This window comes from Leishmania major, chromosome 16, assembly GCF_000002725.2.
Source record: "Leishmania major strain Friedlin complete genome, chromosome 16".
In the NCBI taxonomy this organism is placed as follows: Eukaryota; Euglenozoa; class Kinetoplastea; order Trypanosomatida; family Trypanosomatidae; genus Leishmania; species Leishmania major.
In genome coordinates, this window is record NC_007257.2 from 600,001 (window position 1) to 624,063 (window position 24,063).

At 63.5% G+C, this 24,063-nt stretch overlaps 4 protein-coding genes across 4 annotated transcripts; all 4 read right to left on the minus strand.

Annotated features, from left to right (window-relative positions):
* Positions 1-2,881: 2,881 nt before the first annotated feature.
* Positions 2,882-7,279, minus strand: LMJF_16_1440 (conserved hypothetical protein; the record flags this gene model as incomplete). The annotated part of the gene is made up of 1 exon (XM_001682175.1): positions 2,882-7,279. The coding sequence occupies one exon, from the start codon at positions 7,277-7,279 to the stop codon at positions 2,882-2,884; it is 4,398 nt and encodes a 1,465-aa protein (XP_001682227.1).
* Positions 7,280-9,165: 1,886 nt separating this feature from the next.
* On the minus strand, positions 9,166-10,083 carry LMJF_16_1450 (hypothetical protein; the record flags this gene model as incomplete). The annotated part of the gene is made up of 1 exon (XM_001682176.1): positions 9,166-10,083. One exon carries the CDS (start codon positions 10,081-10,083, stop codon positions 9,166-9,168), a length of 918 nt encoding a protein of 305 aa, XP_001682228.1.
* Positions 10,084-11,611: 1,528 nt separating this feature from the next.
* On the minus strand, positions 11,612-18,385 carry LMJF_16_1460 (putative kinesin; the record flags this gene model as incomplete). The annotated part of the gene is made up of 1 exon (XM_001682177.1): positions 11,612-18,385. One exon carries the CDS (start codon positions 18,383-18,385, stop codon positions 11,612-11,614), a length of 6,774 nt encoding a protein of 2,257 aa, XP_001682229.1.
* A 3,098-nt stretch (positions 18,386-21,483) lies between these two features.
* LMJF_16_1470 (putative kinesin) lies at positions 21,484-23,907 on the minus strand (the record flags this gene model as incomplete). The annotated part of the gene is made up of 1 exon (XM_001682178.1): positions 21,484-23,907. The coding sequence occupies one exon, from the start codon at positions 23,905-23,907 to the stop codon at positions 21,484-21,486; it is 2,424 nt and encodes an 807-aa protein (XP_001682230.1).
* Between the last annotated feature and the right edge of the window lie 156 nt (positions 23,908-24,063).

A 24,063-nucleotide genomic window follows, 5' to 3' on the forward strand; every position in this document is an offset into this window, starting at 1 on the left:
ACTCGACGGGAGTATGTGCGGAGGTGAAAGGATGTGTGTGTGCGTGTGTGTGTGGAAGGTATGCGTGACGAGCACAGAGGTGTGAGGTGTGATGTGATGCGGCGAGTTCGTGCCCGTGCCGGGTCGCAGGAGGAGCCACACACAGTTAGAGATGAAAAGAGGCGGGATCGGTGGGGTAGGAGGGCAGAGGGGCAGTGAAAGTGGTGGGCAGGTTGGCAGAGATGATTGTAGCGAAAGGGAGTGACTGCTGGGCGAGTGGACGGACTGGAGAGTGCGGAGGAGGCGGGTGGCAGCAGAAGCAAGCCTCGCTGTTCAGCGGATGCTTCCTTGGTGGAAGCATCCGGCGTTTCCGCTACCCGCGCTCCTACGCCCCCCCGCCCCCCCGCCCCCGTCAGCGCATCGCTTTTGTAGCTTCCGAGAGCGCTTGGCCGAGAGAGAGAGAGAGAGGACGGGGGACGGGGGAGGGAGCAGGCGCACGCGTGGCCTTTGTTTCGCAGAGTTCATGTTCAGCAACTGCGCCGCTGCAGAGGCGACCCCGGAAGAGAAGGAAAAGGGGGAATGAGGAGTTCGTCGAGAAAAGGGGCTACTCTCAAGGACCGTGGATGGCACCTCCCCCCCCCACACACACACATCGCAGCCACCCGGGGGTGGGCGACGCTTCTTGACGCTGGTGTCCGGAAAGCTCATCCGGACGCCTGACGTTATCTTCTCCTGGGGAGACAAACCCACCGGTTGGCGGTTTAGAGGCCCCTTCAGCGTTCCCTCCCCCCTCGCCAGCCCAGCCTCTCCCGCCACGTTCCTGTGCGCCAACAGCGTCCCGCGATGTATGGTACTCTTTCGGGTTGTCCGCTGACTGCATCCGATTCACAGTAGACTGGAGGCCGAGGCTACGTAGCATACTCAGTGCCTAATCAAGCTCAGTTCGAAAGGCGGCCAGATTGATGCTGTGCCCTCGGATGGCAGCCACAGCGGTTGTTTTCTCGATCCCCGATGGCCCCGTGTCCGGTGAGAGGCGGAGCGAACCCCTCTGGGCCGTGTGAAGCGGGGTGCATCTCCGCTGCCTCTGGCACAAGAGAGGCCGGCTCGCCCACCTATCCGCAGCTGCGGCAGCTTCTGCCTGTAGCAGAATAGCAAAAAGAAGAAGAGCCCCCCAAAGCGTGTGTCAGCGAAGCATTCGGTCACCAGCGCCGCCCCACCCTTGGGCCTCAACGGACGCGGCGGCGCTACGGGGCAGCTCTGCAACACCGGTTGCATCCGACACCCCATCTCAAACTTCCAAAACGAAGTCCCCACTTTCCCGGCTCAGCGCGTGTCTGGAGGGGGGGGGGGAGAGATCGCGGTTGAGCTGCGGCAGTCAGCGACACGCTTGCTTGACGGTAAAGCTGTCATCCAACGCCTGAATGGCAAGGACCTTGAGACCCGCACACATGTTTTGAAACCCGAAGTGCCACGTCGGGCCCCGTCACGTCTCCCCCGCGGGTCGCATCGCGCACACGACGAATCGACCGCTGGCACATCGAAACTGCGCGCTGAGTGACGGCCAAAGTCGACGCCGCCAAGTCTGCCCTCGCGGTCACCAGTTCGGCGTTCGAGCGAGCCTCCCCGATCGAGTACGCTCTCTCGGCGTCGGCCATCGTGCAGATGGACATGCCTCGCTCACAGATCCACCCACCCCTATGGTCGAGGCAGTCTGCTCAAGGCTTGCAAAACCTGACTATGCTGCTAGCAATGCCTCGCAGGGGGGGGAGAGGGGGCTCCGTCGCCACCTGGAATGCAGATGCGGGTGGCGCGTCGTGTCGGTGCTTCCATGGTGTCATAGGGAAAGCCGTTGCACCTGCTCCTCTGGAGCACACCGAGTGCGGACGGCCCCCGCTGAGCGGCGCATTGGCCATGCATTCGGTTATGAAGGCCGCTTCATTCTGCACACACAGCTCGCGCCGACTGCCCTCCGTATGACGGCGTTCGAGGGATGACCGCTGTGCGGTCGTCGACGCTGGCTCAGTGGCCGATCATCCGCTGCATGCGCGTGCAGGAGAAACACATCTCGCGCAAAACTGCCGACAGTGCCTCTGTCGCATGACCTTGATCGTCCATCGGTCGCAACTGGCTCAAAATCGGACGTGCGGCTGTTGAACTCGCCCGGCTTTCCTCCCGCTCCGGCCACCAGAAGAGTGGACTCGTTCACGCATACGGCGGCCTCATAACGAGACATCGCGCTCGTCTCAGACCTGCGTGTGATGGTCACCCCATGAGCGTCCTGGTTGCTGTTAGGCATTCTCCAGTATGCGGATGCAGCACTGCGTCTCACCACGCCACGCATCGGGCATATGCTGAGCCAGTGGCTCTTGGTAAGGGGGGCAGTGCGGTGGACATGGGGCTGGTGGGCGAAGCTATGGCGGCATGGTGGGGGAGTCGGCGTGTGCGTGGTATGAGCGGGACTGACAGAGACAGAGACAGAGACAGAGCGAGAGACATCGCGAGAGAGTACAGCAGGGCAAGTTGTGCTGCCTTGAGGGCGGAGGGTAAACAAAACAGCGGGAGGGCCGCCGCAGCACAGTCGTACGACCGTCTTCCTTCAGCGTGTCCTGTGCGCCTGCCCGGGTGTGGCTTCAGCATTCTTTCGGCTCATTGTGTTAGCACCCGACAGTCACCATGACTTACCGTGAAACCCCCCCCCACCGCCCGCTTTGCGCCGCTCGGGCCAACTGGCAACGGCGCGACAGCTCTGAAACGCACACGCCGGCAGCTGTTCTCTGCGCTGGTTTTCCCTCTTTCTCCTCGACGCGCTACAATGCCACGCACAAGAGAGGGGCGGAGAGGGAGGAAGGTATCGTGCATGGGTGCAGCCGCATCCCCTGCGCCTAAAGAACAACTCGTGGACTCAACAACGCTGCCTTCGTAGGCGACGTGCCACCGCAGATCGATGGCGGCGTTCCGTCTCAGCAAGCAGCTCCTGCAGCATCGCAAGCGTAAGGCGCGGCCCTGCTTCGATATGCTCCAGCCACGCGCGCAGCATGGCGTAGCCCTCCACGTCATCGCGACTGAGCGCTCCAACAAGCCACATCAGGAGATTGGAAGAAGGACACAATAATGCGTCGTGCAGCCACATCCGTGCCAGCACAGGCTGCCGAAGTAGCGGCGCGAACAACTTCCACGCGGGCCACTCGCGCACGCGGTCCGGCGGAGCGGCGCGCGCAGCCGCTAGACCCTCGAGGAGGGAAGCAAGGTGCGCAGGTACCGGAGTCTCTGCAGTTAGTGTACACTGCTCTGCTGTGTACAAGGCAGTGCACAAGGAACACTGGAGCGCAAGAAAGGCGGGCAGAGAACGTACACGTGCTGCGCTGGCAGAGGACAGAACCATGGGCCACTCATCACTTGGGTGCTCGCCGCGGTGAGTAGATGCAAGAGAGCCGTCGGTCCGTGTGGTGCGGGTCGGAGTGGCGGCTAAGGATGAGCTCGAGCGAGCTGCGTAGGCGACGCCGCCGTTGTCCTTACGGCTGTCCTCGCAGCACGCCAGAGGGCTGCAAAGCAGCAGCGCCTTCACTGTTGCATCCACGTACAATGGGCTCTGCTGCGGCGCCACGTGCCGCAGCAGTGGGCCAGCGGCGACGTAGGCGTGATGCAATGCCAGGGAAGCGCCGGCGCCGTCCGCCTCCAACCCGCCCCTCTCGGTGTCGCTGCTGCCCTGAGAACGGAGCAACGCGGCCTCCGCCACGCCGAGTAGCGTGGCTGCGCACACTGCCCAAAGTGACGTGCTCTGCTGCGCCGCTGATCGCGCGAGGATGCTAGACGTCCACAGGTGATGAAGCAGTACGGCCAGGCGCAGCTTTGCCCGGCGCCGCACCGCCGGTACCGCCGCGGCCCCTTCCTCTCCGTCTCGCCTTACCCCTGCGCGGGACGCGTCGTCCTCCTGCGAGGTGCCCCAAAGCAGCGCCTTCACCTCTTTCAGGCAGGGATTAGTGTGCAACGCAAAGGGCGATGACGGCGAGGAAACACCGTCCGCGGCTCCGCGGTGACGGTGGAGGCTTGACGCATCGGAGAGAATGGCCTCCTGCAGTGCTGGCCGCTGGGCTTCCGCCTCGGCATGTAGCGCTCGCAAGAGTCGGCTGCACTCCGCGGGAGTGGGGTATGTACGAGAGGCGTCACCACCGTCGGCAGCAGACGCAGCAGAGGTGGGGCAAGACGACGCCTGGTTTGACTCGGGGAACGATGACGCTGTCCCGATTGCCGAGATGGTCATCACATAGGCGGCCTGCATCGCCGCAGTAGCGGCGGCCAGGCCATCCGCGCGCGACGTTGCGTAGCGGCTGCGGCTAAAACAGGCCTGGTACTGCAGCGCTAGCAGCACTGGAACAGTGGAGAAGCGTGCGACGTCCTGGAGGAGCAATTTGAGGTAGGCAGTGTGCTGCGCCGTGTTGGAGGGAGGTGTGTGGGTCTGCAGAACTTCTAGCAGCGCCGGTGTGGGAGCGATGCGCTGATGTGCGGCACCGTAGCCGTCGACGTCGCCGCGGCCGAGGCGAGCTTCGCCGCCACCAACCCCCATGATGACCAGCAGGGCTGCCTCGCTCCCTTCTGTACCGCGACGGCGAGCACTGTGGGCTTGGCACTCGTGAAGCTGCTGCGACGGCGCGGTAGCGGCGACGGAAGCTGAGGCAGGTGTCACCATGGAGAAGAGGGATTGAGCCAATCTCGCCTTCGACAGCATGTCGGCGATGTCCTCCCACAATGGCACTGGCAGCCCTCTGCGGTGCGTGAAATCCAGCAAGGCGCCCCGTTGGCAGTCCTGCACGATGCCGTTCACCAGCGCAGCGCCGGCTTCGCCCATTCGCAGCCCGACGCGCGCCATCTCCACCACAACGCGGTCGCTGATCACGAAAGCGAGGCCGACAGGGCGCACTGAGCGGCGTGCCTGCGCCCCAGGCCGCGCGTCGTCGTCGTCGGAGCCTTCGGCGTTGGGGTCGCCCACCAAACGTAGAACTGGCACATGCTTTTTCACAAGCACATGTCGCTGCGATCGGCGACTCCACACTCGAGTGTGCACGGTTCGAACGCCTTGCTGAAGCGAGGGCCGCGGCTGCTTGTCGGCGTGGCGTAGCATCCGGCTGGCGTGCACGATCGAGGCGGCCAGCTTCAGCGCCTTGTATGGATGTCCGCCTTCAAGCAGCTGACGCAGCAAGGATGCGGTGGCATCCGGGGAGACAGTGGCTGACCCGAACGGCAAGAGTCGATCAATCAGCGCAACCCCGCGCAGCTCCTCCAGGCGCTGTCGCTGCTCTGCTAGTCTTTCCTCAGGAGACTGAGATGAAGAGGCGTAGTACTTGCGCACTCGCGACGGGCCACCGCCGCTGAAAGAGTGGGAAAGGCCGCCTTGCTCCTCCTTGTGGTTGCGCTCGTAGGCAGCGCGGCGCTGCTCGTACTCGCGCATGAGAGCTTCGCGCACCTCAAGCTGCTCGCGACTGTGCTCTTGAAGTGCCGTCAAGAAGCCCATCGAGATGGCGATGCTGGACTGCAGGTTCTGGTGTCGGTACGCTGGCGCTTCCTGCTGCATCATGCACCACCACGAGATGGCTTGTCGCTCCGCAGCCTTGTATGGTGCTGCGGTCCTGCCCTTTGACGCGGCGAAGTCCACCGCGGGCGACGAGAGCAGCACGCGCGGCACGTCACTGGGCTCCCGCAGCTGGAAGGCTGTGTCGGCATGGTAGGTGGTGAGGAGCAGCAAGGCGTTAAGGAGAGAGTTGTGCAGTCCGAGTCGTACAGCTGGCATGTGGTGCCGTGCGTACGTGTCGGCGTTGTACACGGCGGCGTGCTCCTTAAGGAACATCTGCACCGCCGTCCACGGTTTCCACCCGGCAGCCCTTCGCAAGTCAGTCTCGTGGCACCGCGCGAACCCGACGGAGAGCGACGAGACGACATGCAGCATGGCGGGCTGGGTGTATAGACAGAGAGGCGCCGCCACCGCCGGTGCCATGGTGGCCCGCTCACCAAAGCACTGAATTAGCCCCTTGTGCAGCTGCACCACCACGGCGTGGGCCTCGTCCCAGGCCATGTGGAAGTGCCGCATCGAAGCCGAAGCGGAGCTCCTTGCTGTCATCAAGGTCGGCTGCGTAAGTGCGGAAGACGAGAGGAGAGCGGGGGCGCGCCGGCAGCCAGCGCTGAAGAGACCTCCGTCGCGCACCGACGCCGCTGACGCTACTCCCTTTGATGACGCCGTCGCATCGCTGGTGCACACACAATCCAGAAAGACATCCAACAGTGTCGTGCGGCGGTCGGGGTTGATCCCTCGAGTCGTCGTCGCATTGGCACCGGCTACGTCTTCGTTGATCACCGTCTCCTGCTCGAGTGCAGCTGTAGCTGGCTGTGCCGCGTACAGGTAGGTGCACAGCAGTGCATCCCTCAAGAACGAAACAGGCGACCAGCGTAGCGGCGATTCAGCTGTGCGCTGCGGCTCGTGGTACCGCCCCGCTGAAGCCCTACGCACCGTGGTCGAGGCTTCACCAACGGCAAGCATCTCCGCCCCTGCATGGAGCGCAGCTTCATGGACTTCCCCGATGAGGCACCGCTGCAGCTGCGCCCTTCGCCACCTGAGCAAGTACAGTGTAGCTTGCTCGAAGCACGCGCTCGCCGTCGTCGCAGGGACCGCCGAGAATGCGGTTCCATCTACCAGTCCATCGTTCACAGCCTCGTGGTTGCTCTTCGCACGCATTAGCGTCGCTGCCGCCTCGAGAATCCAAGCCGTTACACACGGGGTCAGTCGCAAGCGCGGCAGGTCCGGCACACCGCCGTGTGGAGCTTCGTGGTCGTCACGGCAGACGCCAGCCGTTGCGTGACACTTCGCAGCTCCGTGCGATGACGCCGTGATGGTAAAGTAGCTGCTCCAGTACCCACGTTCCTCAGCTGTGAAAGGGCTCGCATCCACGGCGCTGGGGTCTGCTGCCGAAAACGAGGAAGACGCTTCGCCCTCGCTATGGCTGCCAAGGGCACACCAAGCGAGTTCAGTCGGCACGGAAAGCATGCGCCATGCTTGGGCATCATCCGTCGAGCCTCCGCTCGGCACGACCTCCATGCGCAGATCCAGCTCCCTGTCCTTCACGCCGGCCGGCGTGCCAGAAGTTGGAGCACCAGTGGCCAGCGTTGAGAGAGAAGAGCAGCGTGCCACCCCCGCGCATGAATCCCACGAACACGGCACGTGCGACACAGCCTCACCGACAACGCTGTCGAAGGCGCTGGCGTCCCCGCGGGCAAAGCGTGTCCGCTGCTCCGCCGGCGCCGCTTCCATCATGACGCTCACGATGTCCACGAAAACCTGCAGTAGCTTGCCGACCTTCTCCGCGGAGCGCCGCAGTGCCGCCTCCTTTAGCGTCGACTCCAGCGGCACCAGCGGCGATAGGCCCTGCAGGCCAAAGTCGAAGTTGGCGTCCGCGTCTGACGGCACCGAGCCGGAACTTACCCTGCCGGTCCCTTCGCCTGGATTGCCGTGTGTCCATGGACAGCACCCCACATCGTGCAAGGAGCAGTGACCGTCTCGCAGCTGCGTTACACAGTAGTGCGAGGGGTGGTGCCGGTACGGGCACACGCTGGCATGCGTGACCCGCCCATCCCCAGCTGAAGCACGGGTCGAGGACCCGCTAAGCTGGTGTTGGCAGCCTCCCTGCAGCCGACACGGGTGCACGGCTGCACCGCTTTTTTGTTGCGCACGTTCCTGTCGCCGCCGCTCCCGCGCTGCCCGAATTTGCCGCTGTCGCCGCCGGTGCGCGTGTCGCTCAGCTGGGGTGGAGGGGGCGGTGCTGCCAGGCACATGGCCACCCTCACGGGAGCTGTTGCGGAACGCGGCCGCCGACGGATCAGCGACGGAGCGCAGCAGCGCTGCTGTGGCGTCCGAGCCATCTACGTTGCCGTCCGCGCGGAGGCCTTGCTGTATCAGTGCCCGACGTACCGCGCCCGGTGATGCTGCCACGAGCTCATCCTCGCTATCCACCGCAACCTTCGTCCTAGAGCACGCCGATGCTGCGGTGGCGGCTGCCGTGCGGCCGGGGAGGGCAGGTGAAAATCCGCGGTATGCAGGCGCCTGGGCAGCCGGGACGTTGGCGGCGGCGGCACTGTTTACGTAGGCATAGGCTAGCGGAGGCGGAGTCGTCGCCCCTGAACCGACGGCGCGGCTACGCACGTCAGACGCGAAGACAAGGGAAGGCGAGGCTGTCACGCTGGACGACGATGCACGCGGTACTGAGCGAGCGCCCGCGTGAGCTGCTGCGGAGGCTTGGTCAGAGGCGGACCTGCTTGGCGAGACTCTTTCACTTCGTTGACTCCCGGATGAGTAGCTGGGCGTGGCGACAGTCCGTGGCGACACCGCTTCTTGCCGACCCCCTGGCGGGGCCGCCATGGGGAGACGGTGGAGGCGTGCTGAGGCCCACGCCGGCGGACGCGGTGGTCGTGCGTCTCGAGTCGCCACAAGAAGCGCAGCGCCGGCAGCGTTGCGCCTGGAGAAGCCCCCGCGGGCAACGTGGCGCCATCCCATGACCTAGGTTAACGTCAACCAGTGCGTGGTGGTATGCGCATACGTGCGTGAGAGGGCTGCTGCGCGGTAGGCAGGCGTGAAGCTGTTGGGCAGAGAGCGAGAGGAGGAGACGTTGCGTGTCACTGGCAAAAAAAAAAATCAGCATTCGAGGGAGGCAGAGGAGAAGGAGGTGTGTGTGTGTGTGTAGCGTGTCGCATCACTGTGAGAAGGAGCACGGTGCTGCAGTCGCACTGCCAACGCCCCACTTCCACCCCCTCGCCCTTCTTTCCTGCGATGGGGGCAGGGCCAAAGAAAGACACAGACGCGCGCACACAGAGGCGCACGGCATCGACAGCAGTAGCACGGCTGTCACAGCTCTACCCACGTAAGCCATGGCACACCGAGTCGATCCTGCTCAGGCGGAGAAGAGGAGAGGCCACGCCCAACAAAGGCGAGGCTTAGAAGATTCGGCACCCGCACGCGCACACGCGTGCACCAAGAATTGGGTCGGTGGAGCGTGTGGCACACGGGAAGCATTAAGAGCAACGAGGAGAGATCGCTGCGTTGAGCAGTAATGCAAGTGAACAAGGAAGAATGCACGCAGACGCGCAAGAGATGATGAAACCAGCGCACGCACGCATACAAGACGCATAGTTCTCAACAGCGCCGCGTCAGTGCCGCTCGACCTTCTTGTTCTTTGCGCGTGTCTTGTCGGTGCGCTGGATGAGCTCGTCCATCCGGCCCACGTCGGACGTTAGCATAGCGTTCCACATCGTAGCGCGGTCATGCAACTCGCCCACAATGCCGCGTATCTCGTCTAGTGTCGGCTCCATCCGGTCACACATTGCAACGTCGACGCATCGGTTGACGCGATGCTTTTCCGCAGCTGTCCGATGGCGACTGCCAAGATGCACGGACGGTGTGATGGATTCAGGGCTCTTCATCACATCGGTGCTTATATCCTCCGCAACGGCGGTGCGTTGCACGCTGTTGCCCTTTTTGGCAGGTGTGTTGCAGTTGTCAAGTGCGTCAGCATTAAAGAAGTGCGCGGCTTCTGGTTGTGTGGCCGTAATACCTCCCGAAGCCTCGCTACGAGTCCTCGACTCATGCTTCAGCCTACGGCAAGTGCTGAAATCGGTCACCGGTGCCGTTCCTGACAGACGCCTCGCCGCTGGTGGAGCGCTAGGCGACTTGTTCGCCACCTGCGACCGTGAACCGCCTTTCCCGCACCGTAGCCAGTGCGCCACGGCAGCATACCAGTGCCACGTGCGCCGCATCTCTCGACGCCCCTGACGCCATTCTTCGTCGTTCTCTGCCACGCACTCCTCCAGGAAGGTGAGTGTCTCGTCTTGCGTGGCAAGCGTGGTGGTGATTGTTTGCAAGGAGCGAAGTGCAGCGCGTGCCTCCTGGAGAGTGCGGCGCAGTGATGTCTCGGCTTCTTTCATGTGTGCTGCCGTGTCTGAGTCGACCACGACGCCGTCCACCGCATTGGCATCCTCTGAAGGAGGTACGGCGGTGTCACTATTTTTAAACGCTACCCAGGAAGGACTTCGCGCCGCTGCAGCCGATGTGGCGCTACCGGTGTTCATGCCCGTGGATGCCTCTTCCGCGTGAGTGAGAGAGAGGGGGGAGGGAGGTGTAGCACGCGAATTGAAGAGAGTACGAAGAAAGAGCCAGTGCAGCTCGAGCGAGCACAGACGTGTCCGTGTGTTTGTGTGAGCACGCGAGTGGGGTTGCCCGTAAGGCGGAGGAGGTCGAGGCGACTGCGACACTCAGGAGCCAAGGAGAGAGGCGAGAGAAGTGCGCAAACATGGATGGGTGAGCATTGAATCGATGCCGAAACCAGCAGACATGCGCACATCTAAGAGCCTCCCCTGATCGCGATCACAACTGCGTCGTGCACGAAGCCAACGCGAGAAAGGCTCCCAATTGTCCGTGCCCATACAGGGAGAGGGGGTGGGCCTGTACGCTGTAGACGGGCTGTGCCACACGGTCGCAGACACGTTTGCCCACCTCCTTTTCCGTGTGCGCACCACACGCCCCACGCGAGCGACACTCGACTGCTTCCTGCCCTTCCCGACAGCCACTTCGCTTCTGTTAGTGTTGGTACGCTTCTAGTCCCTGCCCCCTCCCCCTTGCATATTCAGCATACAGGTCCTACATGCATACACATACGTAGATATGCACACGTACACGAGCACACCGACACGCTGAGCGCGAGACGCAAACAAAACAAGATATTCTGTTGGGTACAGAGACACGCACGCGGGCCAAAGGACATGCGCCACGACCGATGGCCGCAGCCGCTCTCGCTCCATGTCTGTCGCCTCCTCTCCAGATTGCGGTACGCCGCGAAGTCTACGCGGAGGGTGCACAACATCTACACAAGGAACAGAACGCGAGACACGTGCGAGCACGGAAGAACAAATCGGCAGGCGTGCACACGCACTTCTGTCTCCGTGTCGACGAGGAGAACGGGAGGACGACCGCACAAGGCGCCGGAAAATACTCAAGTCATATGAATCCATGTATATTTGCAGATATGCACTAGACATCAGAATCTACGCACGCCCATCGCCCTGCAGCATCCCTGACCACCAGTCCGCTACCCGCACCCCGATCCATCTCACCATCTTATCCTTTCTCTCAATGCGCACGATGTGGGCACATGAGCAAAGGCTTTCGGCGACGAGGGCAGGAGCCACGGGCAGAAGGCAGGCGCGCACATGCAGACACACCGCGGCAGACGCACAATGATAACATCCCATGCAGCTACAAAATCTAAAAAATCCAAAAAAAAACAACAATTAGGAACACACTCCGGTACAGCTTACACCCACGACTCGCACCGATGAACAATGCTCAGACAACCAAGCGGCGGGCACGCGAGGAACGTCGAGAAGGACATCGCCCAACCATACCCGAGGCGCAAGCCCGTTATGTCGAGAGATCTCTCTTAGCGAGCACAAGACAAATGAGGCACCACCCTCACGCGCCCACCGAGGCTCCCCTGCACGAAACGAAATGCACCTCCTCACATCGCACTTTTTCAGGCGAACATATGATTGAAACACTCACCATCACGGCAACCGCTACTCCGACGACCGTCACCACCGCCTAAAATAGCCGTCCAGACAGCCGAGATGCGGAGCGGGTCTTGTTCTCGATGCTGTTCTCGCGGTTCGAGACGTCGCCCAAGCGCCGCGGCGTCGGGTGTAAAGAGCAGGTCTGCCGCCGCTCCGGTGCGTCGATCTCCACGCTCGCCTCCTTGACATCCTGATCGATCTTTCCCAGAATGCGGCGCAGTATATCGAAGCGCGCTGCCGTCTCCTTGTAGTTGCCGTCGACCATATTGTACATCTCCTTTACGTGCTCCACCTCGTCACTGGCAGCCTGCGCCACAGAGCGAAGTGCATAGTCGCACTGCCTCAGGATATCAGCCACAGCTGTCGCCTGCACCTCCGTCATCCCATCCAGAGTCACGTTGTATGCTGCGCTCACGTACGTCAGCAGCTGGTTCATGTACGCGCCCTGCTGCTCACATAAAGTGTGCGCCACACCAAGCTGCTCCGTCAACAACGCGATCTCCGCTGAAAGCGTCTCCTCGGTGTCAGCGAGCTTCGCGGATGTCTCCTGCAGCGTCTCCTCGGTGTCAGCGAGCTTCGCGGACGTCTCCTGCAGCGTCTCCTCGGTGTCAGCGAGCTTCGCGGATGTCTCCTGCAGCGTCTCCTCGGTGTCGGCGAGCTTCGCGGATGTCTCCTGCAGCGTCTCCTCGGTGTCAGCGAGCTTCGCGGACGTCTCCTGCAGCGTCTCCTCGGTGTCAGCGAGCTTCGCGGATGTCTCCTGCAGCGTCTCCTCGGTGTCGGCGAGCTTCGCGGATGTCTCCTGCAGCGTCTCCTCGGTGTCAGCGAGCTTCGCGGACGTCTCCTGCAGCGTCTCCTCGGTGTCAGCGAGCTTCGCGGATGTCTCCTGCAGCGTCTCCTCGGTGTCGGCGAGCTTCGCGGATGTCTCCTGCAGCGTCTCCTCGGTGTCAGCGAGCTTCGCGGATGTCTCCTGCAGCGTCTCCTCGGTGTCAGCGAGCTTCGCGGACGTCTCCTGCAGCGTCTCCTCGGTGTCGGCGAGCTTCGCGGATGTCTCCTGCAGCGTCTCCTCGGTGTCAGCGAGCTTCGCGGACGTCTCCTGCAGCGTCTCCTCGGTGTCAGCGAGCTTCGCGGATGTCTCCTGCAGCGTCTCCTCGGTGTCAGCGAGCTTCGCGGATGTCTCCTGCAGCGTCTCCTCGGTGTCAGCGAGCTTCGCGGACGTCTCCTGCAGCGTCTGCTCGGTGTCAGCGAGCTTCGCGGACGTCTCCTGCAGCGTCTCCTCGGTGTCAGCGAGCTTCGCGGATGTCTCCTGCAGCGTCTCCTCGGTGTCAGCGAGCTTCGCGGACGTCTCCTGCAGCGTCTCCTCGGTGTCAGCGAGCTTCGCGGACGTCTCCTGCAGCGTCTCCTCGGTGTCGGCGAGCTTCGCGGATGTCTCCTGCAGCGTCTCCTCGGTGTCAGCGAGCTTCGCGGACGTCTCCTGCAGCGTCTCCTCGGTGTCAGCGAGCTTCGCGGATGTCTCCTGCAGCGTCTCCTCGGTGTCAGCGAGCTTCGCGGATGTCTCCTGCAGCGTCTCCTCGGTGTCGGCGAGCTTCGCGGATGTCTCCTGCAGCGTCTCCTCGGTGTCAGCGAGCTTCGCGGACGTCTCCTGCAGCGTCTCCTCGGTGTCAGCGAGCTTCGCGGATGTCTCCTGCAGCGTCTCCTCGGTGTCAGCGAGCTTCGCGGATGTCTCCTGCAGCGTCTCCTCGGTGTCAGCGAGCTTCGCGGATGTCTCCTGCAGCGTCTCCTCGGTGTCAGCGAGCTTCGCGGACGTCTCCTGCAGCGTCTCCTCGGTGTCAGCGAGCTTCGCGGACGTCTCCTGCAGCGTCTCCTCGGTGTCGGCGAGCTTCGCGGATGTCTCCTGCAGCGTCTCCTCGGTGTCAGCGAGCTTCGCGGATGTCTCCTGCAGCGTCTCCTCGGTGTCAGCGAGCTTCGCGGATGTCTCCTGCAGCGTCTCCTCGGTGTCAGCGAGCTTCGCGGACGTCTCCTGCAGCGTCTCCTCGGTGTCAGCGAGCTTCGCGGACGTCTCCTGCAGCGTCTCCTCGGTGTCAGCGAGCTTCGCGGACGTCTCCTGCAGCGTCTCCTCGGTGTCAGCGAGCTTCGCGGACGTCTCCTGCAGCGTCTCCTCGGTGTCAGCGAGCTTCGCGGACGTCTCCTGCAGCGTCTCCTCGGTGTCGGCCAGCTTCGCGGACGTCTCCTGCAGCGTCTCCTCGGTGTCGGCCAGCTTCGCGGACGTCTCCTGCAGCGTCTCCTCGGTGTCAGCGAGCTTCGCGGACGTCTCCTGCAGCGTCTCCTCGGTGTCGGCCAGCTTCGCGGATGTCTCCTGCAGCGTCTCCTCGGTGTCGGCGAGCTTCGCGGACGTCTCCTGCAGCGTCTCCTCGGTGTCGGCCAGCTTCGCGGACGTCTCCTGCAGCGTCTCCTCGGTGTCGGCCAGCTTCGCGGACGTCTCCTGCAGCGTCTCCTCGGTGTCAGCGAGCTTCGCGGACGTCTCCTGCAGCGTCTCCTCGGTGTCAGCGAGCTTCGCGGATGTCTCCTGCAGCGTCTCCTCGGTGTCAGCGAGCTTCGCGGACGTCTCCTGCAGCGTCTCCTCGGTGTCAGCGAGCTTCGCGGACGTCTCCTGCAGCGTCTCCTCGGTGTCGGCCAGCTTCGCGGATGTCTCCTGCAGCGTCTCCTCGGTGTCAGCGAGCTTCACGGACGTCTCCTGCAGCGTCTCCTCGGTGTCGGCCAGCTTCGCGGATGTCTCCTGCAGCGTCTCCTCGGTGTCGGCCAGCTTCGCGGATGTCTCCTGCAGCGTCTCCTCGGTGTCAGCGAGCTTCACGGACGTCTCCTGCAGCGTCTCCTCGGTGTCGGCCAGCTTCGCGGATGTCTCCTGCAGCGTCTCCTCGGTGTCAGCGAGCTTCGCGGATGTCTCCTGCAGCGTCTCCTCGGTGTCAGCGAGCTTCGCGGACGTCTCCTGCAGCGTCTCCTCGGTGTCAGCGAGCTTCGCGGACGTCTCCTGCAGCGTCTCCTCGGTGTCGGCCAGCTTCGCGGATGTCTCCTGCAGCGTCTCCTCGGTGTCAGCGAGCTTCACGGACGTCTCCTGCAGCGTCTCCTCGGTGTCAGCGAGCTTCACGGACGTCTCCTGCAGCGTCTCCTCGGTGTCGGCGAGCTTCGCGGACGTCTCCTGCAGCGTCTCCTCGGTGTCGGCCAGCTTCGCGGACGTCTCCTGCAGCGTCTCCTCGGTGTCGGCCAGCTTCGCGGACGTCTCCTGCAGCGTCTCCTCGGTGTCAGCGAGCTTCGCGGACGTCTCCTGCAGCGTCTCCTCGGTGTCGGCCAGCTTCGCGGACGTCTCCTGCAGCGTCTCCTCGGTGTCGGCCAGCTTCGCGGACGTCTCCTGCAGCGTCTCCTCGGTGTCAGCGAGCTTCGCGGACGTCTCCTGCAGCGTCTCCTCGGTGTCGGCGAGCTTCGCGGACGTCTCCTGCAGCGTCTCCTCGGTGTCGGCCAGCTTCGCGGACGTCTCCTGCAGCGTCTCCTCGGTGTCGGCCAGCTTCGCGGACGTCTCCTGCAGCGTCTCCTCGGTGTCGGCCAGCTTCGCGGACGTCTCCTGCAGCGTCTCCTCGGTGTCGGCCAGCTTCGCGGACGTCTCCTGCAGCGTCTCCTCGGTGTCGGCGAGCTTCGCGGACGTCTCCTGCAGCGTCTCCTCGGTGTCGGCCAGCTTCGCGGACGTCTCCTGCAGCGTCTCCTCGGTGTCGGCCAGCTTCGCGGACGTCTCCTGCAGCGTCTCCTCGGTGTCGGCGAGCTTCGCGGACGTCTCCTGCAGCGTCTCCTCGGTGTCGGCGAGCTTCGCGGATGTCTCCTGCAGCGTCTCCTCGGTGTCGGCGAGCTTCGCGGATGTCTCCTGCAGCGTCTCCTCGGTGTCAGCGAGCTTCGCGGACGTCTCCTGCAGCGTCTCCTCGGTGTCGGCCAGCTTCGCGGACGTCTCCTGCAGCGTCTCCTCGGTGTCGGCCAGCTTCGCGGACGTCTCCTGCAGCGTCTCCTCGGTGTCGGCCAGCTTCGCGGACGTCTCCTGCAGCGTCTCCTCGGTGTCGGCCAGCTTCGCGGACGTCTCCTGCAGCGTCTCCTCGGTGTCGGCGAGCTTCGCGGATGTCTCCTGCAGCGTCTGCTCGGTGTCAGCGAGCTTCGTGGACGTCTCCTGCAGCGTCTCCTCGGTGTCGGCGAGCTTCGCGGATGTCTCCTGCAGCGTCTCCTCGGTGTCGGCCAGCTTCGCGGACGTCTCCTGCAGCGTCTCCTCGGTGTCGGCCAGCTTCGCGGACGTCTCCTGCAGCGTCTCCTCGGTGTCAGCGAGCTTCGCGGACGTCTCCTGCAGCGTCTCCTCGGTGTCGGCCAGCTTCGCGGACGTCTCCTGCAGCGTCTGCTCGGTGTCGGCGAGCTTCGCGGATGTCTCCTGCAGCGTCTCCTCGGTGTCAGCGAGCTTCGCGGACGTCTCCTGCAGCGTCTCCTCGGTGTCGGCGAGCTTCGCGGACGTCTCCTGCAGCGTCTCCTCGGTGTCGGCCAGCTTCGCGGACGTCTCCTGCAGCGTCTCCTCGGTGTCGGCGAGCTTCGCGGACGTCTCCTGCAGCGTCTCCTCGGTGTCGGCGAGCTTCGCGGACGTCTCCTGCAGCGTCTCCTCGGTGTCAGCGAGCTTCACGGACGTCTCCTGCAGCGTCTCCTCGGTGTCGGCCAGCTTCGCGGATGTCTCCTGCAGCGTCTCCTCGGTGTCGGCGAGCTTCGCGGATGTCTCCTGCAGCGTCTCCTCGGTGTCAGCGAGCTTCGCGGACGTCTCCTGCAGCGTCTCCTCGGTGTCGGCCAGCTTCGCGGACGTCTCCTGCAGCGTCTCCTCGGTGTCGGCCAGCTTCGCGGACGTCTCCTGCAGCGTCTCCTCGGTGTCGGCCAGCTTCGCGGACGTCTCCTGCAGCGTCTCCTCGGTGTCGGCCAGCTTCGCGGACGTCTCCTGCAGCGTCTCCGCGGTGCTCTCCATTGCCGCGTTCAGCCGGGCCTGGCGCTCCGTCAGCTCGCCCAGTTGCTTATCCGACTCCTCCAGCTGCGCTTCCAGTTCAATGCGCGCGCGCTCGCCGGCGCAAGTGTCAGCGTCGTACTTCGCCTGTAGCGCACTCAGCCGGTCCGCAAGGTCTGCGCACTCCGTCTCCTTCGCCGCGAGGCGCTCCTGCAGCTCCGCCACCAGGCGCCGCAGCGCAGCGATCTCGTCCGTGGACGCAGCAAGCGCAGCGTCGCTCTCGCTCTGGAGCGCGCGCAGCCGCGCCTCGTACCCGCGCTTCATCTCCTCGAACCGCCCGGCCTCCTCGCCAAGAAGCCCCTCCATCGCCTCCTCGTGCTCCTCCTTCATCTCCTGCATCTTCGTATTCAGCTCGCGCAGCTCGTCCTCCAGCATCAGGAACTCGCCGTACAGGATCTGCCGCTGCAGCCCCATCTGGTAGTCCGCCTCCGTCAGCGCCTTCTGCAGCTCCTCGATCTCCGTCGTCAGGTGCAGCGCAAGCTCGTCGTCCGCGCACTCACGCAGCCTCGCCTCCAGTTCCGCGATCCGCGCAAGCAGCTTCTCGATGGTCCCCTTCAGTTGGTACTCCGCGTACAGCGCCTCCTTCTTCCGCAGGTACTCGTCGCGCCACCGGTCGCCCAGCTCGCTCCCGTCCTGCTTCGCCTGCTGCGGGTCCACCGTGTTCACGTGCGCGTGCGTCGTGATCTGCTTCGCGCGGTCAGCAAACCGCAGCGTCTGCACAGACAGGTTCGCGTCGCGCTCGCTCGGCGAGATCGTCACCATCATCGTCGAGATGCTGTTCCCGCCAATGTAGTCCTTCAGCAGCTTCGTCAGCGTGCTGTTGCGAAACTCCGGGATCGGCCGCGAGTTGCCCCGCCCACGCGTCGCAACCGCCTCGATGCACGACCCCAGCGCCAGCAGCGACAGGTTGATGTTGCGCGCCTGCTCGAACGCAAGCCCCTCCTCCGTTCCCGCAAGCCGGATCCGCTCGCTCCCTGCGAGATCCGCAAGCAGGATCTTCGCGCACCGCGGTGCAAGATCCGGCGCGTCGAAGTGCGTCTGCACCTCCAGCATGAATAGCGTGTGCGCGCGCGATGAGTGGTCGTGGATGCTCGTCGCCGCGAACGTCCGCAGCGGCTCGGCCTTGTTCAGCACCGCAAGCACGTCCATGTAGCTGTTCACGGGCACCGTCTTCTGCCCAACAACGCTGAACGTGTTGCTCGTGAAGTCGTTCCGCACACTCAGCTGCTTGCGGTGGTTCAGCAGGTCAAACACGTCCTCCAGGTACACCTCCAGCATCGACACAGACACCGTGTACGTCACGCCCTTCTGCGCGCTGTTTGCCGCGCGCGAGAAGATCATGTTGCATACGCGCGGAATCAGGCCCTCCTGCGACGTCCCGATCGACCCCGGCGGCCCGAACGACGTGTACGTCTTCCCGCTCCCCGTCTGCCCGTACGCCATCACAGCAGCGTTGTACCCCGCCAGCGCGTTCTCCACAAGCGGCCGCCCGACCTCGTCGAACACGTCCTCCTGCGACGCCGACGCCTTCCCAGACGGGCATGCACGGTCGTTGCTCCAGAAGCAGCCGTCGAACCCAAACGTGAAGCGGCCCTTCTTCGGCACCGTCACCTCCACAGCGCTGTCGTCCATGTTCACCGCCAGCTGACCCATGTCCCCGCTCGTCTCGTCTTCGCGGAACGCGCGCACGCGCACGTACACGTTCACGCGGTTGTTGTGCTTAATCGCCTCCGCGCGGCGCATGCCGGCAGCCGTGGCGGAGCGCTTGAACAGGCCCTTGCTCCCGGTCCCCGAGGCACTACGCTCGAAGGTCGTTGTGCTTGGCGGACGAGGAGACTCCTTCGCCGAGTAGCGCGCCGATTGCGGCTCCGGCGTACGAGGCGGCAGGGGCGGCGCAGGGCTTCCTGCAGGCCCGGCTGCCGCTGGAGGTGTGGGTGCACCGCGCGCGGAGTTCTTTGTGAGCGGTGTGGTTGATCGCTTCGGTGTGGCGACCCCGACCGGGTGGCCTCGGCGGCCGGACCTGAGCGGCCCGCGAGATGAGTTTGACCGCTTGAACTCCATTGGTTTAAATGTAGCGATACAATGATCACGTTCGATAGCGTTGAGCGGGTGCGGGTGGGGGAACGCGGTGCAGCCCGCTGCGAGGTCGGTGGTACCGCAGGGAGGAAAAAAAAAGAGGTAAGGCAACACGTTACGGAACAAGTGGGCGAAAGTATGAAGCGCGCGCACTCGAAGTAAGCAGGGATGCTTTTCTCGTCGTCGCGGGTGGTGCAGGCAAACACACGCCCGTGACGGACACCGGTCTAATCGAAAGGAAATCGAAAGGGCTGCGCTCGGAGCGGTGGTGCGAAGTACGTCAAAATGAAAAACAAAAAAATGTCGGCTAAGCGGAAGCGCAGACTGGAACACGCAAGCACACGCCACTAAAGCGCCCGAGAGGCACTAGAAAGAACCGCGACGTATGTGTATGTGGTGGTGGTGGTGGTGGTTGGGGGGGGGGATGGGATGGGATGGGGAGGGTCACGCGCTTCGCTTGTGCGGCAGGTGGAAGAGCCGCTGACGGCGCACTCGACAGAAGGCGGTGTGTGCGGCGAAAAAGAAAGAGGCAGCGGCGTAGGTCTGTGATGAGGGTAGGGCGAGCTCCGATTGGTGAGCAAACACACACACACACACGCACGCACGCACAGGGAAACACACGCCAGAGCAGGACTGTAAGATAGATGTACAAGAAAGAGATAGCAACACAGCACAAGGTAAGAGAATGGATCTAATAGGGTGAAGAACACGCGTACAAGTGAGGGGGGTGGGTGGGTGGATGAGTTAGTGAGTGGGGGAAGGGGGAGGGGGGGGGTACAAAGAAAACAAACAATGAGATGTGCGGGCAGCGGTGGTGATGGTGGCGCAACACTTCACGAATACACACACACACTCACTCACTCACAGACACGCGGAAAAGAAAAGATGCGTGCGTTGGAGGGAGAGATCTAAAGCGCTGCCTTGTGCGCGGGTACACGTGTGTGTGTGTGTGTGTGTGTGTGACCGTGGCCGTGGTGGTGGTGGTGGTGGTGCCGATGCGCCAAACCGTCCTCTTTGTGGGAGATGATGCACACACACACAGAGAGAGAGAGACTGGGGGAGAGCTTTCGCAGTACAAGACAGAGACGTGCACACACGCACGGATGCGTCAGAGGCAACGACACACGAGACGAACAAGAGGGTTCAGCAATAACCTTCGCAATCGCAGACGACGACAGCGACGCACAGCGGTGTGGGAAGCGAAAGGCAGTGCGCACGTCGCGAAAGAGAGCAATACGGAAGAAAGAGGGAGTGTGGATACACACACGATAGTGGTGATGCACGCAGGCGAGGATATGCACCCACACGGACGCACTGCTCGACCTCTCACACACAGCGAAGAGAAGGACGGATCGAAAAAGGGGGAGAGAAAGAGGGGCGCACAGCAGCTCAGATGCGTTCGCACACAAGCGAGATTTGCTGAGGGTGACGCAGGGGAGGGCACGGTGGAGGCTGCAGAGAGATGGGTGGAGGGAGATGAAAGATGCGAGCGGGCGAAGGACGCACGCACACGCACCCACACAGACACACCGCACGCGCAACGACCTCTTCTGATGGGGGGGGGGTGGCGGACAGCAAACGAGCGTACAGAAGAAAACGAGGTGAACGCCGAAGTCGCACGTTTGTGTGACGGACGGACGGAGGGGTGAGAGGGCGGAGTATCCCTTGCCGGCGAAATGGAGCGCGAGGGGTGGGGCTACGGAGAGGGGAGAGAAACGAAGTCTACTGAACGAGGAAGACAGTGGTGCGGGATACCGGTGCAGCATGTGAGGGAAAGGGTGGTGCAGCAGCGGCAGTGGGGTGGAGGTGCGAGAAGCGAAGGGGAAGAAAAGAGGGTCTCGAAGTGGAGAGAGAAACGTACACGAACCGATAGAGTTGGGGGCATGTGCAGCGCCGTCGCTTACCCACCCGCCTTCTGCTCAGCCTCCAAAGAAACAGTACAGGCAAGCCACCTAGACTTACCCAGGGCTGCATGCTCATGGAGGCCGGGGAAGGCGTGCGCGCGCGATGGGGGTGGTGGGGGTGGTGTGTGTGTGTGTGGGGGGGGGGCGGTTCCATGTTTGCTAAGGGTGTGGGCTGCTCCCTTTCGTACTTGCCATCGCGCCCTTGGGGATGAGGCGCGCTCACACCGGGTGGAGTACGTGCGTGCGGGCACGATTATGCACGGGGAAGAAAGTGAGGCGCGAGCCACACAGTACAGGGACACACTGAGGTACAATGAAGAAGGTGCGGCGTGGGGTGGGCAGGAGAAGAGAAGAGAGCCACGAGCCACACACACACACGTACAGGGAGAGGAGGAGGCGGGAGGGTAAACTCGGATGAAGACGGAAGAGAAAAACAAAACCCACGCATCATCGAGGCGCGCACACACACGCAACGAAGACGTAGCGCACGATGAATAAAAGTCGGCACACCACTGTAGCTGCAAAGAAAGATGGCCTCACCGGAGGAATTCCGAGACGTAGCACGCAGCGGAAGATGAGGAGGCGACACAGGCGCAGACAGAGGCTGAGATGGTGGGATGCCGCAGGCCATGAAACCGTGAAAAGGCACCCCCTTCTCTTCCTGCGAGAGCACGCAACGCTAACAGAGTCGGGAGGTTGGGGAAAAAGAAAGCGACAGCTCCTGTAAAAGACAGCGGAAAGGAAACTCCACGTACACACTGTCCAGCTGAAGATTCACTTCGCGGTTACCCACTAATAAGCCCGCTGGCAGGATCTCGCATACGCCCAGATCCTTTCCGCACCGTCAGATAACAGAGTCGGCTAACACATGGATGCCTTCCGTTCCATGCTGTTCTCGCGGTTCGAGACGTCGCCCAAGCGCCGCGGCGTCGGGTGTAAAGAGCAGGTCTGCCGCCGCTCCGGTGCGTCGATCTCCACGCTCGCCTCCTTGACATCCTGATCGATCTTTCCCAGAATGCGGCGCAGTATATCCAAGCGCGCTGCCGTCTCCTTGTAGTTGCCGTCGACCATATTGTACATCTCCTTTACGTGCTCCACCTCGTCACTGGCAGCCTGCGCCACAGAGCGAAGTGCATAGTCGCACTGCCTCAGGATATCAGCCACAGCTGTCGCCTGCACCTCCGTCATCCCATCCAGAGTCACGTTGTATGCTGCGCTCACGTACGTCAGCAGCTGGTTCATGTACGCGCCCTGCTGCTCACATAAAGTGTGCGCCACACCAAGCTGCTCCGCCAACGACGCGATCTCCGCTGAAAGCGTCTCCTCGGTGTCAGCGAGCTTCGCGGACGTCTCCTGCAGCGTCTCCTCGGTGTCGGCGAGCTTCGCGGACGTCTCCTGCAGCGTCTCCTCGGTGTCAGCGAGCTTCGCGGACGTCTCCTGCAGCGTCTCCTCGGTGTCAGCGAGCTTCGCGGATGTCTCCTGCAGCGTCTCCGCGGTGCTCTCCATTGCCGCGTTCAGCCGGGCCTGGCGCTCCGTCAGCTCGCCCAGTTGCTTATCCGACTCCTCCAGCTGCGCTTCCAGTTCAATGCGCGCGCGCTCGCCGGCGCAAGTGTCAGCGTCGTACTTCGCCTGTAGCGCACTCAGCCGGTCCGCAAGGTCTGCGCACTCCGTCTCCTTCGCCGCGAGGCGCTCCTGCAGCTCCGCCACCAGGCGCCGCAGCGCAGCGATCTCGTCCGTGGACGCAGCAAGCGCAGCGTCGCTCTCGCTCTGGAGCGCGCGCAGCCGCGCCTCGTACCCGCGCTTCATCTCCTCGAACCGCCCGGCCTCCTCGCCAAGAAGCCCCTCCATCGCCTCCTCGTGCTCCTCCTTCATCTCCTGCATCTTCGTATTCAGCTCGCGCAGCTCGTCCTCCAGCATCAGGAACTCGCCGTACAGGATCTGCCGCTGCAGCCCCATCTGGTAGTCCGCCTCCGTCAGCGCCTTCTGCAGCTCCTCGATCTCCGTCGTCAGGTGCAGCGCAAGCTCGTCGTCCGCGCACTCACGCAGCCTCGCCTCCAGTTCCGCGATCCGCGCAAGCAGCTTCTCGATGGTCCCCTTCAGTTGGTACTCCGCGTACAGCGCCTCCTTCTTCCGCAGGTACTCGTCGCGCCACCGGTCGCCCAGCTCGCTCCCGTCCTGCTTCGCCTGCTGCGGGTCCACCGTGTTCACGTGCGCGTGCGTCGTGATCTGCTTCGCGCGGTCAGCAAACCGCAGCGTCTGCACAGACAGGTTCGCGTCGCGCTCGCTCGGCGAGATCGTCACCATCATCGTCGAGATGCTGTTCCCGCCAATGTAGTCCTTCAGCAGCTTCGTCAGCGTGCTGTTGCGAAACTCCGGGATCGGCCGCGAGTTGCCCCGCCCACGCGTCGCAACCGCCTCGATGCACGACCCCAGCGCCAGCAGCGACAGGTTGATGTTGCGCGCCTGCTCGAACGCAAGCCCCTCCTCCGTTCCCGCAAGCCGGATCCGCTCGCTCCCTGCGAGATCCGCAAGCAGGATCTTCGCGCACCGCGGTGCAAGATCCGGCGCGTCGAAGTGCGTCTGCACCTCCAGCATGAATAGCGTGTGCGCGCGCGATGAGTGGTCGTGGATGCTCGTCGCCGCGAACGTCCGCAGCGGCTCGGCCTTGTTCAGCACCGCAAGCACGTCCATGTAGCTGTTCACGGGCACCGTCTTCTGCCCAACAACGCTGAACGTGTTGCTCGTGAAGTCGTTCCGCACACTCAGCTGCTTGCGGTGGTTCAGCAGGTCAAACACGTCCTCCAGGTACACCTCCAGCATCGACACAGACACCGTGTACGTCACGCCCTTCTGCGCGCTGTTTGCCGCGCGCGAGAAGATCATGTTGCATACGCGCGGAATCAGGCCCTCCTGCGACGTCCCGATCGACCCCGGCGGCCCGAACGACGTGTACGTCTTCCCGCTCCCCGTCTGCCCGTACGCCATCACAGCAGCGTTGTACCCCGCCAGCGCGTTCTCCACAAGCGGCCGCCCGACCTCGTCGAACACGTCCTCCTGCGACGCCGACGCCTTCCCAGACGGGCATGCACGGTCGTTGCTCCAGAAGCAGCCGTCGAACCCAAACGTGAAGCGGCCCTTCTTCGGCACCGTCACCTCCACAGCGCTGTCGTCCATGTTCACCGCCAGCTGACCCATGTCCCCGCTCGTCTCGTCTTCGCGGAACGCGCGCACGCGCACGTACACGTTCACGCGGTTGTTGTGCTTAATCGCCTCCGCGCGGCGCATGCCGGCAGCCGTGGCGGAGCGCTTGAACAGGCCCTTGCTCCCGGTCCCCGAGGCACTACGCTCGAAGACATTCGAGTGCTTGGCAGGCTTCGGGGGTGTTGCCGAGTTGGTTCTGTGGAAGGACGCGTTGGGTTCTTCAGATTCCCTACGCGTAGC